This window comes from Somniosus microcephalus, chromosome 20 (assembly GCF_052327205.1).
Source record: "Somniosus microcephalus isolate GS21.2 chromosome 20, FLI_Smic_1.0, whole genome shotgun sequence".
Classification (NCBI taxonomy): Eukaryota; Metazoa; Chordata; class Chondrichthyes; order Squaliformes; family Somniosidae; genus Somniosus; species Somniosus microcephalus.
Window position 1 is genome coordinate 33630848 of NC_141006.1, and position 17205 is coordinate 33648052.

Here is a 17205-nt window from a genome sequence, read left to right on the forward strand (position 1 = left end):
GGAAAACATTACGTCAAAGAACAATGAGGTGGGGTCACAAGGGGTCAGATGTTGCAGATGCTGGGGTCTGTATGAAAAACAAAAAACAATAAAAAAAAAAAAAATTTGGCTGGAAATCACAGCAGGTCCGGCCGCATCTGTGTAGAGAGAACAAGCCAACGATGACTCGAGTCTGGATGACTCTACGTCAGGTGGGGTTACATGTAGCGTGACATGAACCCAAGATCCCAGTTGAGGCCGTCCTCATGAGTGCGGAACTTGCATATCAGTTTCTGCTCGACGATTTTGAGTTGTCTGTCTCGAAGGCCGCCTTGGAGAATGCTTACCCGAAGATCGGAGGCTGAATGTCCTTGACTGCTGAAGTATTCCCCGACTGGGAGGGAACACTCTTGCCTGGCGATTGTTGTGCAGTGTCCGTTCATCCGTTGTCGCAGTGTCTGCATGGTCTCGCCGATGTACCATGCTCCGGGGCATCCTTTCCTGCAACGTATGAGGTAGACAACATTGGCCGAGTCACATGAGTATGTACCATGTACCTGGTGGGTGGTGTCCTCACGTGTGATGATGGTATCTGTGTTGATGATCTGGCATGTCTTGCAGAGCTTGCCGTGGCAGGGTTGTGTGGTGTCGTGGTCGCTGTTCTCCTGAAAGCTGGGTAATTTGCTGCGAACGATGGTCTGTTTGAGGTTAGGCGGCTGTTTGAAGGCGAGTAGTGGAGGTGTGGGGATGGCCTTAGCGAGGTGTTCATCATCATCGATGACATGTTGAAGGCTGCGAAGAACATGGCGTAGTTTCTCCGCTCCAGGGAAGTACTGGACGACGAAGGGTACTCTGTTGGTTGTGTCCCGTGTTTGTCTTCTGAGGAGGTCTATGCGATTTTTCGCTGTGGCCCATCAGAACTATCGATCAATGAGTCGAGCGTCATATCCCATTCTTACGAGGGCGTCTTTCAGCGTCTGTAGTTGTCCATCGCGTTTCTCCTCGTCTGAGCAGATCCTGTGTATTCGCAGGGCTTGTCCATAGGGGATGGCTTCTTTAACGTGGTTAGGGTGGAAGCTGGAGAAGTGGAGCATCGTGAGGTTGTCCATAGGCTTGCGGTAGAGTGAAGTGCTGAGGTGTCCATCTTTGATGGAGATTCGTGTGTCCAAGAATGAAACCGATTCTGAGGAGTAGTCCATGGTGAGTTTAATGGTGGGATAGAACTTGTTGATGTTATCGTGTAGTCTTTTCAGTGATTCTTCGCCGTGGGTCCATAGGAAGAAAATGTTGTTGATGTATCTGGTGTATAGCGTTGGTTGGAGGTCCTGTGCAGCGAAGAAGCCTTGCTTGAACTTATGCATGAAGATGTTGGTGTATTGGGGTGTGAATTTGGTCCCCATGGCTGTTCCGTGTGTTTGGGTAAAGAACTGGTTGTCGAAGGTGAAGACATTGTGGTCAAGGATGAAGCGGATGAGTTGTAGGATGGCGTCTAGAGATTGGCTGTTGTTGGTGTTGAGTACTGAGGCTGTTGCAGCGATGCCGTCATCGTGGGGGATACTGGTGTAGAGTGCCAAGACGTCCATCGTGGCGAGGAGTGTTCCTGGTTCAACTGGTCCGTGGGTGCTGAGTTTCTGTAAGAAGTCTGTAGTGTTGCGACAGAAGCTGGGGGTTCCCTGTACGATGGGTTTCAGGATGCCCTCGACGTATCCAGAGAGGTTCTCATACAGGGTTCCATTGCCTGATACAATAGGACGTCCGGGTCTGTTGGCTTTGTGTATCTTTGGGAGGCAGTAGAAGTCACCAACGCGGGGAGTACATGGGATGAGGGCGCGTAGGATGCTTTGAAGGTCTGGATCGAAGGTCTTGATCAGTCTGTTGAGTTGGCGGGTGTGTTCTTTGTTCGGATCTGCGGGTAACTGTCTGTAGTGTTCTTGGTTGTCCAGTTGTGGGTATGCTTCTTTGCAATAGTCCGTTCTGTTCTGTATGATGATGGCTCCTCCTTTGTCTGCTGGTTTGATGACGATGTTGCGGTTGGTCTTGAGAGCGTGTATGGCGTTGCGTTGTGCTTGGGTGACATTCTGGACTGTCTTGTGAGTGCGGCTGATGAATCTGGCGTTGAGTCCTGTATGCTCAAGCTGTCAGGAGATGCATCAATGCCAGATTCATCAGCCGCACTCACAAGACAGTCCAGTATGTCATCCGAGCACAACGCAACACCATACACGCTCTCAAGACCAACCGCAACATCGTCATCAAACCAGCAGACAAAGGAGGAGCCATCGTCATACAGAATAGGACAGACTATTGCAAAGAAGCATACCGACAACTGGACAACCAGGAACACTACAGACAGTTACCCGCAGATCCGACCAAAGAACACACCCGCCAACTCAACAGACTGATCAAGACCTTCGATCCAGACCTTCAAAGCATCCTACGCACCCTCATCCCACGTACTCCCCGCGTGGGTGACTTCTACTGCCTCCCAAAGACACACAAAGCCAACACACCCGGACGTCCTATCGTATCAGGCAATGGAACCCTGTGTGAGAACCTCTCTGGATACGTCGAGGGCATCCTGAAACCCATCGTACAGGGAACCCCCAGCTTCTGTCGCGACATTACAGACTTCTTACAGAAACTCAGCACCCACGGACCAGTTGAACCAGGAACACTCCTTGCCACGATGGACGACTCGGCACTCTACACCAGTATGCCCACAATGACGGCATCGCTGCGACAGCCTCAGTACTCAACACCAACAACAGCCAATCTCCAGACGCCATCCTACAACTAATCTGCTTCATCCTTGACCACAATGTCTTCACCTTCGACAACCAGTTCTTTACCCAAACACACGGAACAGCCATGGGGAACAAGTTCGCCAACATCTTCATGCACAAGTTCGAGCAAGACTTCTTCGCTGCACAGGACCTCCAACCAACGCTATACACCAGATACATCGACGACATTTTCTTCCTATGGACCCACGGTGAAGAATCACTGAAAAGACTACACGATAACATCAACAAGTTCCATCCCACCATCAAACTCACCATGAACTACTCCTCAGAATCGGTTTCATTCTTGGACACACGAATCTCCATCAAAGACGGACACCTCAGCACTTCACTCTACCGCAAGCCCATGGACAACCTCACGATGCTCCACTTCTCCAGCTTCCACCCTAACCACGTTAAAGAAGCCATCCCCTATGGACAAGCCCTGCGAATACACAGGATCTGCTCAGACGAGGAGGAACGCGATGGACACATACAGACGCTGAAAGATGCCCTCGTAAGAATGGGATATGACGCGGGTCTCGTCGATCGACAGTTCCGACGGGTCACAGCGAAAAATCGCATAGACCTCCTCAGAAGACAAACACGGGACACAACCAACAGAGTACCCTTCATCGTCCAGTACTCCCCCGGAGCGGAGAAACTACGCCATGTTCTTCGCAGCCTTCAACATGTCATCAATGACGACGAACACCTCGCTAAGGCCATCCCCACGCCTCCACTACTCGCCTTCAAACAGCCACCTAACCTCAAACAGACCATCGTTCGCAGCAAATTACCCAGCTTTCAGGAGAACAGCGACCACGACACCACACAACCCTGCCACGGCAACTTCTGCAAGACATGCCAGATCATCAACACAGATACCATCATCACACGTGAGGACACCACCCACCAGGTACATAGTACATACTCATGTGATTCAGCCAACGTTGTCTACCTCATACGTTGCAGGAAAGTATGCCCCAGAGCATGGTACATCGGTGAGACCATGCAGCCACTGCGACAATGGATGAACGGACACCACACAACAATCGCCAGGCAGGAGTGTTCCCTCCCAGTCAGGGAATACTTCAGCAGTCAAGGACATTCAGCCTCCGATCTTTGAGTAAGCATTCTCCAAGGCGGCGTTCGAGACACACAACGCAAAATCGTCGAGCAGAAACTGATAGCCAAGTTCTGCACTCATGAGGACGGCCTCAACCGGGATCGTGGGTTCATATCACGCTACATGTAACCCCACCTGACGTAGAGTCATCCAGACTCGAGTCGTCATTGTCTTGTTCTCTCTACACAGATGCGGCCAGGTCTGCTGTGACTTAAAGCAAAAAAAAATTTTTTTATATTGTTTTTTGTTTGTCATACAGACCCCAGCATCTGCAACATTTGACCCCTTGTGACCCCACCTCATTGTTCTTTGATGTAATGTTTTCCTGACTGACCTGTTTGGACACCATTCACACCTTTGATTGCTGTGATTATCTCTCTGCCGAGGTGTGATAAAGGGCAGTTAGAAAGATTACCTGTAATCATCTGGCAGTATTTTCTGACTATATATGCTGTGCCTATATGCATCTCTTTATTTCATCTGACGAAGGAGCAGCGCTCCGAAAGCTTGTGATTTCAAATAAAGCTGTTGGACTATAACCTGATGTTGTGTGACTTCTTACAGGTTACAAAAGGGTAGGGGTGATGTGCCTCATGGTTACTGTTGTCTTCTGCAGCTCATTTTGAACACCTTGGAAGGTGGGAGATGAATTTCCCACAAGTTTTTCTTTCCTGAATTTTCCTCGGGTTTTTTCTTTATCTGATTTTTTCTCCCTCTCTCTCCTGGAAGATTACATAACTGCTGGTGGATGGGGAGCATTGCTCAGACACAACATCCTTTTATGGGACATGGTCGGTGGACCAGCTGGTATTTTCTTGTCCATCATTCTTGTATGTTCGTATATCTAAGCCATATTTCACAGGTCCTTTGCTCTGCCAATTCTATTCGGCTGCCACAAACTAAATCTGGTATTAATACATTAGGAGCCATGTGATACTGTACAATTGCAGATTCAATATAATTTTTTCCAGTACACGTATGTTATTCATGCACTTCTTTCCCCGATAGCCTAAGTACGGTGCTGCCAAGAAAGCAGTAATCATAAGTGACTGAAATGAGCTTCAGTAATAAACATAATGGCAGAAACTTGGGTGATTTGGGTGCGTGGAGGGCTGGGGAGGCCAAAGGGTGTATGCCCTGTGCCAGAATGGTGAGACCTGAGGATCCCTATATATTGGGTCTCGGGCTTCATTAAAAGAAAGAAAGACTTGCATTTATTTAGCACCTTTCATGACCACCGGACGTCTCAAAGCACTTTACAGCCAATTAAATTGTAACAGAGCCGGCACAGCGCAACAGCACGCCGGCAAAGTGTAGTGAAAAATTGGGCCTCAGATACATGGCTCTGGGGGTCGGGTCAGGGATTGGGGGTTCAGGGAACACAGAGCAGGGGATTGGGGTCTGAGGATCTGCGGAATGGTGAGGGAAGGCGGGTCTGACGATTGGGGATTGGGATCTGGATCGGGGGTCCGGAGATGGTTCAGGGGTCGGAGCCTGGGTCAGAGATCAGGAGTGCCTCTTGTAGATCCTTACCCAACATTGCGGACGGTGAAATTCTGGCCAGAAATGTGCACATGCTTCCTGCCTGCTCTATTGGGGCCTCAGAAGTCCAAGTCGCGCCCGAAAAATGGACGCTGTTTCGGCCAATTTCTAAGCCAACATACTTTAAAGTTTTAGGTCTAACACACTTCAAAGATGCAAAACAACCTTTAAAGAAAATAAAGCCACTCGGATCTTGGGGTAGGATCGGTTTATTCTACTTTTGCAACAATTTGAGCCTCATTGCCTTAAATGGATACAGCTGTACTTCTGCAGATTGTGTGTTACATGATATAATGCTCCGGCCCTTTTAACACAACCTATCCTGCAGCTTACCAGGATCAATGCCAATGAAGCTCAACATAAGCTCGAGGAACAGCACCTCATCTTTCGATTAGGCACTTTACAGCCTTCTGGACTCAACATTGAGTACAACAATCTCAGACTATAAACCCCCCATTTGTTCAGGCGGCAGCTGTTGATGATTCTGCCATCCCCATTTGCAACATTTTATCTCTCCTGAGTTCAATCCAAGCACAGACTGTGCCTTTAGTTTCTTCCTCCCCTCCGCACCCCCCCCCCTTTCCCTGCTTAAAACCTGTTACATCTCCAACTTTTACCAGTTCTGACAAAGGGTCATCGACCTGAAACGTTAACTCTGTTTCTCTCTCCATGGATGCTGCCTGGCCTGCTGAGTGTTTCCAGCATTTTCTGTTGTCCTTTCAATGCCATGGGAGATCAGCTAGTATAAAATAAAATAGTGTCTCTGGCAGAGACATGAGGCAATAATTGAAACTGAGTTCTGACTGAAGAACATTGATGGCAATTCAGCTTTGCAGCATATTTAATTAAGTGTCCTAGCCATTTCTTTTCCCATGTGTACTCCTAAGGATCAGTAAAACATTTAAAGTGAAGCTTACACTAGTTCATTGCATCATTTATTATTCTTGTCCAATTTTTAACCAAGTCATTAGAATAACATGTCCTGCTATTTTATCAATGTTTTGATTGATGGTAAAAGAAAAAAGAAAGACTTGTGTTTACATAGTTCTTTTCACAACCTCAGGACATCCCAAAGCTCTTTACAGCCAATGAAGCACTTTATAAGTATAGTCACTCTTGTAATGTAGGAAACACGGCAGCCAATTTGTGCACAGCAAGATCCCACTGATAGCAATGTGATAATGACCAAATCATCTGTTTTTAGTGATGTTGGTCGAAGGTTAAATGTTGGCCAGGACACCAGGGAGAACCCCACTGCCCTCTTTCAACTAGTGCCATGGGATCTTTTACGTTTACCTGAGAGGGAAGACAGGGCCTCAGTTTAACATCTCATCTGAAAGATGGCACCTTTGACAATGCAGTGCTCCCTCAGTACTGTACTGGAGTGCCAGCCTGGATTATGTGCTCCATTCTCTGGAGTGGGGCTTGAACTCAATCTTCTGACACTGAGGCGAGACTGCTACCAGCTGAGCCATGAGTGACACGCGAATGCATTTGTCAGTTGTAGTATTGAGTCATGCAGACTTAGTTGACCTTAAGTTTGATCCGTGGTCAGTGTTGAGTTAGCGCTCTCAGTTGGCGAATTGGTAGGGAGGTGTGAAAATGGTTCAATGGGCTAGGAAGGGGAACTATCAGCCAGGGATCCTGCACCTGATCACTGTCTGGTGACCTTGGCTGGAGTGTGGGCAGGTATGGATGTTGAGGGAGGACAGGATTGGCCTCAGCTGTCACTTCCCATACTCCTGCCGACATTTGTCTGTGCTTATCTGTGAAGAATGGTAGTGGACGGGTGGCAGAGTTATTGGAACGATACTTCAGCAGGAGAGAGGGGAGTTGCTGAGAAAATTGGAAGAAAAAATTGTTTTGAAGCTGCAACTGGCGACTTACATCCCTTAAATTTGTGGCTGGCCATAAGAAGGACTAACTGCCTTTTGGGAGTTTCTTAAGCACACGGCTAGATTTTCAGTGTAGACAGTTTTGGGGCGCTAACCTTAGCGCCCGCCCCAAAGTAGCGCCCCGTTGCCGGAAATTCAGTGGCTTTGCCCTAAGAGGTTGGTGGAGCGCTAAAAGAAGCGTTCCACTACTATCTTTAGGCGCTAGGCCGGCGGTGCAGAGCGCAGCGCACGGCAGACACTCTGGTGCCAGTGAGCTCTTAAAGGGGAAGGGTGCATGTGGAGGAGGAGGAGGAGGAGGAGGATCCACACAACACATGCAGACTGCCGTTTATAGTGCAGGAGGAGTGCCCTTTAATTTGCGCTCCCCAGGGTGTGTTGCGTTCCATTTTACAAATGCTCTGGACGCCAGCCGCAGAATGGGGCGGTCCGACTGAAGTTTGGATTCGGGGCGGCCGAAGGGCGTTGCACGAGGATGTGACGTCATTTTCTGCGCGCGCATCCGGGCGGCCGCTAAACTTTGCGCCGGCGCTAACGGGCAACTTAATTTGGGGCGGGGCGCAAACTGCGCTGCGCCCGGGCGCTACACGAATAGCGCCCGAAAATCACTTCTCTTAAGGCGCTAACTGCTGGCGCAAGCAACTGAAAATCTAGCCCACAGAGCCTGTTCAGGCTGATAGGGTTAAACAATTACCTTTAAATGGATTCTAAAGCCTTTTTGTAGGAGAAATTGTAAATCAGATACAGAATTTTGGTAATATATCTGATAGAGTATGTAACACAGTGGTTTGCTGAAAATAAACTTTGCACACTTCTGTTCCTCCAAAGGTGATGGAAGTTTGCCCAGAATTTCACTGACAAGCTGATTTACTGCCTCTTGCCTGAAAATAGTGTGGGCTGGACGATGGTGTAAAACATCTCTCATTATCAGAATGGTGCATTAAGATAAACTGTCAGATCCTGTGTCGAAAGCTACTGAAGGGAGCAGAGTGTGTGCTAATCAAGCATTCTTGTGGTCAAAATCAGCTGGCGAGATAGAGCCACTGACTCATAACCTACTTACACCAAACATCTCCTTCCATGCATGGGCTTCAGTCCAACTCGAAGGGGGGAGAGACCTTACCATCAGGAGCAACTGAACATTTCCTGCACTTCTCAATGCAACGTGGGCTGTGAGGGACATAGGAAGCAATACTGAGCCTTATCATTGAGTCACAGAAGGAAAACAAATTCTTGGCAACATTACATAAAGCCAGTGAACTGTCAGAACAACCCATCAGGAGACACAGTAACTGTTTTTTTCCAAATCTGTGACCAAGCAATTCAGTAGTCAAAGAGCCAGAGAAAGAAAAGAAGTTGGTTAAAGTTTGGAAGCTTTTCTTTTGTTTTGCCCCTGCACATACTCGGTTTTACAAAAATCTCAGCTGCAGTTGGAAACCATCAGAATGGCATCGAGCTACTTGTCATTTGTGAGTTGTGCTTGTACGTTCCTGGCTATGTCAGGGTGCAGTTCCTACCATAAAGGCGCAGACAGTCTAGATAAGCGCCACCATCGGATTCAGCATGGACCCTGCAGCTACACGTTCCTCCTTCCAGAGATCGAGAACTGCCAACCATCCCCAGATTACCACATGTCCAACTCACTCCAGCGAGACGCTCCCCCACCAGTGGAACCCAACTGGTCCCTAAAACGGCTGCAGCAACTCGAAGGCATCTTGGAGAACAACACGCAGTGGCTGCAAAAGGTAAGGACCATCGCCGCGAACACCGTTCTTGAGTCACAGTGCAGTTCCTTAGACTTGTCCTATCGTAGCCTGTCCATATGCTCGTCTGCAACCACGTGGCAACGCAGCAACGTTTAAATTTAGTCACTCTGCTGCCGTGTGTCATTTTCAAAACATTTCGAGTATCTGTGTAGGTGGATTGATTATGTATGGTTGCAAAAAAGCTAGAAATGAATGCAGTAAAACTGTGCTGTAGGGATTGAAACAAAGCTTTTGACATAAATGTAAAACAAAAATAGTCCATTCAGACAATAACATTGCAATGCTGAGGCTGCTGCAAGACATGAAGTCAAAGCTCTTCTTTGAACCACTAAAAAACTTTACGGAAAACCTAGGGCTAGATTTTCAGTTGCTTGCGCCAGCAGTTAGCGCCTTAAGAGAAGTGATTTTCGGGCGCTATGCGTGTAGCGGCCGGGCGCAGCGCAGTTTGCGCCCCGCCCCAAATTAAGTTGCCCGTTAGCGCCGGCGCAAAGTTTAGCGGCCGCCCGGATGCGCGCGCAGGAAATGACGTCACATCCTCGTGCAACGCCCTTTGGCCGCCCCGAATCCAAACTTCAGTTGGATCGCCCCATTGTGCGGCTGGCGTCCAGAGCGTTTATAAAATGGAACGCAACACACCCTGGGGAGCGCAAATTAAAGGGCCCTCCTCCTGCTCTATAGAAGGCAGTCTGCATGTGTTGTGTGGAAGGATCCGGTGTGTTGTTGTGAACGGTGTATTAATGTTTCCGGCCACCACCACCACCACCACCACCTCCTCCTCCTCCTCCTCCTCCTCCTCCCCCTCTTTTCGCCCCCAGACTCTGCCTTTGAAACAAACACATGCACCCTTCCCCTTTAAGAGCTCACTGGCACCAGAGTGTCTGCCGTGCGCTGCGCCCGAGCTCGGGTGTTGCGCTCTGGCCGCCGGCTTAGCGCCTAAAGATAGTAGTGGAACGCCTCTTTTAGCGCTCCACCAACCTCTTAGGGCGAAGCCACTGAATTTCCGGCAACGGGGCGCTACTTTGGGGCGGGCGCTAAGGTTAGCGCCCCAAAACTGTCTATACTGAAAATCTAGGCCCTAGTGTTTATGAGGGCAAAAACAGCTGCTATTTTAAATGAAACAAAGATTGAAAGGTCACAAATGTTTCCGATACGAAAAACTCTGCTTGTTCTGCAGTATATTCAGACTGACAAGTTTAAAGCTCATTGATACTTTAAGTTCTGCAAATTATTATGTAGGTGGCTGGGAGTGATTGCCAGGTGGTAATTTAATCAAAGGGGTTAGACAATGTTATAAGTCATGTAAGTGATGCTGGAGGGGTTTATATTGGTTACCTGGAAGCCTTAAGATTATCTCATTATTTGAAATAACTGCAATCTGCTTTTCCCTTTAATAATATAATAATCCTATTTTCATTTTATGCGATTTTTTAATTCAGTTTCGGAGATGGTTTAGTGATTGTGGCTGCGATCATTGCACATGTTGTCTGTCAGTGCACTCAGGGTCCTTGATGTGGGATAGCATTAAAACAAGAGGATTATTGATTACAGCATTATTATTGCACATTTCTCAATTGGTAACCAGAAAACGCCACGCGTCCCGTTATATATTATCAGACCTCTTTGTTCCTTGGCTAATTATTCTCCATCCTGTGTATCTGTTTTCTTAAGTTAGAGGAAAGTAGTATGAGGGAAGGTGGCGGGTGGAAGAGTGTTTTAAAGTGTTCAGGTCCCAGGTCAATTGTGTTTTTACATTTGCAATTCACTTATCGGCTTCCAGGAGCTGGAAGGGAAGCTGATTTCCACTCAAATGTGTGGCAGCCTGCCAGACACTGGTCACTCAGATACATCTACGAAGCGGCCCTATTCCTGCTGGAAACCTGACACAGCGAGTCTCCATGGGGCTGCTTATATCTTACACCTGGTAAATGAATGATGTGTTGTCTCAGCGAGGAGACATCCTTTGTGATTTGTTTCATCATGTTTATGGGAGGTATGGGGAAGAGCACTTCAGATCAAAAGCCTCCCTGCATGGTACTGTTCCCTTTGAAAAGGTGACAACAAGTCACCCCTGAAAGCAGCAATTATTCTATATAGTTATAATAAAGAGAGATTCACTTTAGGACATTTCCTCTCATGAGTAATGTATCGACTTAGGGATCAAAAAGTTGCATGAGAGAAGTCCTAGAATGGCTAATTTGGATTAAAATCAAGTTCTGTTGAAAAGTCTTTTCTTCCTTGTTCATCAGCTGAATCCATTATTATCTTTATAAAAGTGCAAAAACATGAATTTCCCAAATATCACTTAAGGTACGGCGCTATTGCCTTGCAATATAGAGATGGCATGTATAACGTACTGATTTATAATGAGCATTTTTGAATGTGCCGATGTGCATCCAGTGTAACTCTATGGTAATACCACTTGAATATAATACCTGCTTACAACATTGCGTGTGACCAGTATTAACATTTAATTTGGGACATCTACACTTAAAAAGCCTGATCAATGGAACTAAAAACAAAGGGGCTAGAAATTCGTTGCATTTGCGCCTCACGTTAGCGTCCCCAGGGGGGCACTAGTGGGGCGCAAACGACTTTTCGCCCGGGCGCAGCCCCGCTAATAACTCCCGCTAAATTCAGCGGGGGTTTAGTGGTGGTGGCCACCAGTAGCGCCCTGCCCCACTGCGCAGGCGATGATGACGCTATCACCGTGCGCAGCGCCCCGTTTTCACCCTGCCTGCAAAATTGTCCTGCGCCCCCTAAATCTGTGCTGGGCGATGACAGCGACGGATTCAGGGGGCGGGAACGGAGCTGTAGGAGGCTCGAGGGGCACTAACTAAAGGGGAGGTGGTGGGCGGGGAAAAAAAAATCGACGGACTTACTTGTCGCGGCTCGTTGCGTCTTTGAATCTGGCAGCCCGCCGCTCCTCTTGTGTGCCGGGCTGCTGGCGTGGCACCCCGCTCCCCAGTGGTTCAGGTAGGGCCCCGCAGAGTTGTGGGCTTGGGCCCTCCCCTTTAATGAGGGGAAGAGCCCTTCCATGCGACAGCGTTACGTGGCCCAGTGCGTAGCGCTGCAGAATGCACCGCCCCGATATTCGGGGTTAGCGCTCTAAGAAGGAAGTGGAGCACTTGATTTAGTGCTCCACCTCCCTCTTGGGGCGCTAAAACTGAATTTTGCAGTTGCCGGTGCTAATTAGTGACGGGCGCTAAAGTTAGTGCCCCAAAATGGTCGCTACTGAATTTTTCCCCCAAAAACTTTAAGTTCTGGAAATGTGAAATAAAACCAAAAAATGATGGAAACAGCTGCAAAAAAAGGCTGGAAGCACAGAGAAGGGCTGCCAGCATCTGTAAAGAGAAAAGACAGGTTAATGTTTTGGGTGGAAACCTTCATCTGAACTCTGACAAGCTCTGATGGAAGCTCTAACCTGAAATGTTAACCTGTTTTTTTTCTCATTACCGATACTGGCTGACCTGCTGTGTACTTCCAGCATTTTCTGATTTTGTTTCTAATGAAAGAGGAATGGCAGCTGGCTGCAAGGAGGTTGTTACTATACAGGCTGAGACTTTGAGGAGCAAGCACCAGTAGCTGGGCACCAGGTGATTGACAGGCCCAAGTATGAACAACGGGGTGCCGAGTGATTGACAGTCCCATGTGTGAGCGAGGAAATAGCCGCCACCTACTTGCCTTTTAACAGAACTGTATTTCTGAAGGGATCTCAAAAACAGAAGGAGCAGTTGTCCTAACTGGATTAAATGACCTGTTTGACAGGCAGCCTCAAATACTATGAAAATACAGTCAACCTCACATCAAATGAACAACAGCATATCGTGGATATTTAGTGTGGTAAACTGGTGCTTATTATATTTGAGGTTAACTGTACCATCTTCGCACAAAATTGGACCATAAAATTTAGGAAAAAGTTTAACTATATTTTAATATCCATGTATAATAGACATGTCCCACTTATTGGATTTTTGTTTGAAGATTTATGACATTTCTCCTGCATTTATTGTGTTTGCAAGTATCTTCAAATGAAATCCCATTGAAATAAATAGTCCTACATAAATACTGAGTTAATTATTCAGAATTTATGTAGTGAATGCCTGTCACAATCCAAATAAGAATATATAAACATAAGAGATATGAGCAGGAGTCGGCCATACGGCCCCTTCGAGCCTGCTTCGCCATTCAATAAGCTCATGGCTGAGCTTCAACCTCAATTCCACTTTCCCGCCCTATCCCTGTATTCCTTGATTCCCATAGGACTAAAAATTAGGTCGAGCCCCATTTGGGGCGCTAGCTTCGCCGGGTCGCTACTTTTAGCACCCCCGCGCCGGAACTTGAGTGGTTGCGCCCCAAGAGGGAGGCGGGGCGCTATTGGAAGCGCTCCGCATCCCTCTTGGGGCGCTGCGAGTCAATATTGCGGCGCTACATGCCATAGAGCCACGTGTTGCGGCTCATCACGCCGCGGTATTGCAGGCCTTCCTCCCCTTCTTAAAGGGGAGGGACCTTGCGCAGCGCGACCTGGGGTCCAGTTGGGCCCCCAGGGATCAGGAGTGCCGGCAAAAGAGCCCGGCACTCAAGAGAAGTGTCGGGCTCTTGGAGTGCAGCCGGCACTCTGTGGGGGGAGTTCAGGGGGCCGGGGACGGGAGTGGAGGCAGGTGCTGGCAGGTGGCCAGCAACAAAAATGGCCGCCTCACACCTCACCTTTAAACTGCACCTCTCCGGCCGCAGGTAGGCCCCCCTGACCCCGTTGGACATAGCGTCCGGCAGTAAGTCAGGGGGCGCTCCTGAAGATTGCCACTGGGGCGCGAGCGGAGCACTGCGCATGGCGATGACGTCATTGCCGGCGGTGCAGCGCCACGGGGCGCTACGGTTAGCGCTGCCACTAACCTCCCGCTGAATTTCGCAAGAGGTGTGGGCGGTGCCACGCCCAGGCGCTAGTTGCTTTGCGCCCTGTTAGTGCCCTCTTAGGGCACTAACGGGAGGCGCAAAGCAACCCAATTTTTCCCCCATAGTGTCCAAAAATCTATCGATCTCAGTCTTGAGTTTACTCAATGACTGAACATCCACCGCCCTCTGGGGTAGAGAATTCCAAAGATTCACAACCCTCTGAGTGAAAACATTTCTCCTCATTTCAGTCCTAAATGGCCGACCCCTTGTGCTGAGACTATGACCCCTGGTTCTAGACTCTCCAGCCAGGAGAAACAACCTCTCAGCAATTACCCTGTCAAGCCCTCTAATGTCGCACTTCAGAGCCACAATGCCATTACAAATACAAAAACAATTATAGTTTTAAAAGTAAGTTATTGACCTGGAACCAGAAATGTTCAATTACCTCTGACCTTCAGGGTTTACAACTAGCTACAATTACCGAACTTTTCCTATAGATACAACATTCCTGCAAGAAATACTTGAGCAGTGGCTTTAAATGGGCAGGCCACGCTATCAACGACACATCACAACTGTGCTGCATTCCCCATACTACCTGAAAGCAAATACTATGAGAGGTCTACTGGAGTGTGTGTAGTATAAATATATGTACAAATATATGTGATTGTGCACAGATCTATGATTTATACTATTAAAGAATTGTGTCTGTAATGTATGTTAGTGTGATTATAATATTGCATTAAGCCTCAACCATTGCTGCTTGATCTATGATAATTAGCTGATACCATGAACCAAAGAAATTCCCACAAAAGCACGGAAGACAGCCATACTTTTAGTTTTTAATTACTTTTTGCTTTCTTCCTTTTTTATAAATAATATTTCCCCCTGAGTGGCTTTGGGTGGACAATGATGACCAGCCTCCCTGCTATTGATCTCCTCCCGGCAGCTGGATACACCGCTGTCCACCAACTCTAGCTGGCATGTGCTGGAGTAACCGGCTCCCTGGCCACCCCCCAACTGTTCAGCTTCCTCACCCCATTGATTACTCCACCCTGTCCTTTTCCCCAGGTTATCCGTGAGGATCGCCACGAGTGATCAATCATGGACCAAAAACAGGCAAATGGGGGTGAGGTACAGATCAGCCATGATCCAATTGAATGGGGGAACAGGCTTGAGAGCTGAATTGCCTACTTCTGTTCCTATTTTTTGATGTAACCTGTAAGTAAATAAAGTAACTGCCCACCTGGGTGATCTAGTTGCTAGATCATACGCTTCATTTTAGCACAAGTTACAAATGTTATACCATTTCTACAAATAACAACAAAAGCTTCAATAGCCTTCATAACCCATTACTTCAAAGCTGTGGAACTCCTTACTTCTCTCAGACTTCCATTCATACCACATTATACAGGCTTTTAAGCTTGCCATTATACATTTTAGTATTTGGACTTTGCCTAATCATCTAGATCTCTCAAAAAAAATGTAAAGTGGCTTTCTTTGATGGTTGGAGCATGGGAAGTCTGTTGAGCAAAATCCTCTTCACAAGTACTTCAGATACAGTGCAGATCAGCAGGCTTAAGATCAGTTGAGCTCTCCACCTTTCATCTTCTCTGATTGATATTTGAGGGAGAAGGGTACACAACAGAAGGACCTGCTGAGGGATCCAGCTGGGCATTGTATCCTATTCAGTTTGTGTGATTTTTGTTAGGAAGCTAGGGATGGCCCTGACCACTTCTGGTGCGCCGAGTGCATATTGCTGCTAAAACCCACTACATCTTGTGTGAATTTAAACATTCCAAACATTTAAGACAATATACATTCTGAGTTTGCTTTTAGTTGTTGCTGACTTTTAGCGAAGGAAGATGCATAGTTAATGTAAAACTGATAATCTGGAACAATGTTTGAGACAGTGGAGCCCAGTTTATCTCGGCCACTTTATAGTTTATGACTGGAGGACAGCAGTGTTTCAAAGTTCATCTCTCTAGTATGCTGAGATCTAAAATCTCTGTTTGATCTGCTACTTTATTGAATATACAGCATGTCTCAAATAAGCTGCTTGGACAGCAATTGCCCTGATTGGTCCCATGGAACCATGTAATCTTAAACTTGCTGTTCATAGAAGATAGGAAACATAGAAGATAGGAGCAGGAGTAGGCCATGGTGCATCATCAAATATTACTTGATGTTTTATACTCTGCTCCTAACTGTGGAATAATTTAAAGCCCCAGTTTACACCAATGACCATAAGATGATGCGCTCTTTCACTTGTGAGCAGGACCTTTGTAACCTTAGTTTGCGCCAGTGGCTCTTGTGACCCATGTGTCCATCACATTCATGAAAGAACATTGGTAAACACATTGGGCTAGATTTTCAGTTGCTTGCGCCAGCAGTTAGCGCCTTAAGAGAAGTGAATTCCGGGCGCTATGCGTGTAGCGCCCGGGCGCAGCGCAGTTTGCGCCTCGCCCCAAATTAAGTTGGCCATTAGCGCCGGCGCAAAGTTTAGCGCCCGCCCGGATGCGCGCGCAGAAAATGACGCCACATCCTCGTGCAACGCCCTTTGGCCGCCCCGATTCCAAACTTCAGTCAGACCGCCCCATTGTGCGGCTGGCGGCTGGAGCGTTTGAAAAAAGGAACGCAACACAACCAGCACGGGCCCCGGGGGGCGCAAATTAAAGGGGACGTGCCCTCCAGTATAAAGGCCAGCCATTTTTCAGCAAACACTCTTGTGCAACGCATTTCTGGACACACAACAAGGAGGATAGCTAACTGGTTTCAAGCAGCAACAGCTCAGGTATTTTTGGACTCAGGCCAGAGCGCTGCAAGTGGCCTTTTGGAAATTTGAGTGTTTGCCAGGATTTGATGGGGGTTGCATGGGGTGCCAACGCGGAGCTGCAGCGCCATGTCCGTAGGGCTCGCAGACGCATTGTGAGAGGGGCAGCCCTGGCTAGAGGCAGAGGGGGCTACAGGCGTCGGCCACGTAGGCCTTACCCAGTCAGGCTATACCGCCAGCAGCGCTCCTACCTAAACATGAGTGCCTTGCGATGTGTTAGAAGGCTCCGATTCCGAAAGGAGGTGATTGCAGAGATCTGCCACCTGCTTCGCAGAGATCTGCGGCCAAAGCTCAGGTGCAGGACGTCTCTGTCGGTGGAAGTGAAGGTGATGGTGGCATTGAACTTCTATGCCACCGGCTCCTTCCAATCCGCTGCTGGGGACATAGCAAACATCTC

The 17205-nt window shown here is 47.9% G+C and overlaps 1 protein-coding gene across 4 annotated transcripts in view; it reads left to right on the top strand.

Moving 5' to 3' along the window:
• The window catches only part of LOC147103114 (angiopoietin-2-like), a 221696-nt gene that overhangs the window by 14305 nt on the left and 190186 nt on the right, over positions 1–17205 (top strand). For 3 of the 4 annotated variants that reach the window (XM_085962431.1, XM_085962432.1, XM_085962430.1), the window contains one exon: positions 8151–9067. The exons of the other annotated variant lie outside the window; for it this stretch is intronic. In XM_085962431.1, the coding sequence (XP_085818557.1) occupies positions 8768–9067 (300 nt within the window). In that variant the 5' untranslated portion in view covers positions 8151–8767. The remainder of the gene's footprint in view (positions 1–8150; positions 9068–17205) is intronic. 4 annotated transcript variants of the gene reach the window in all.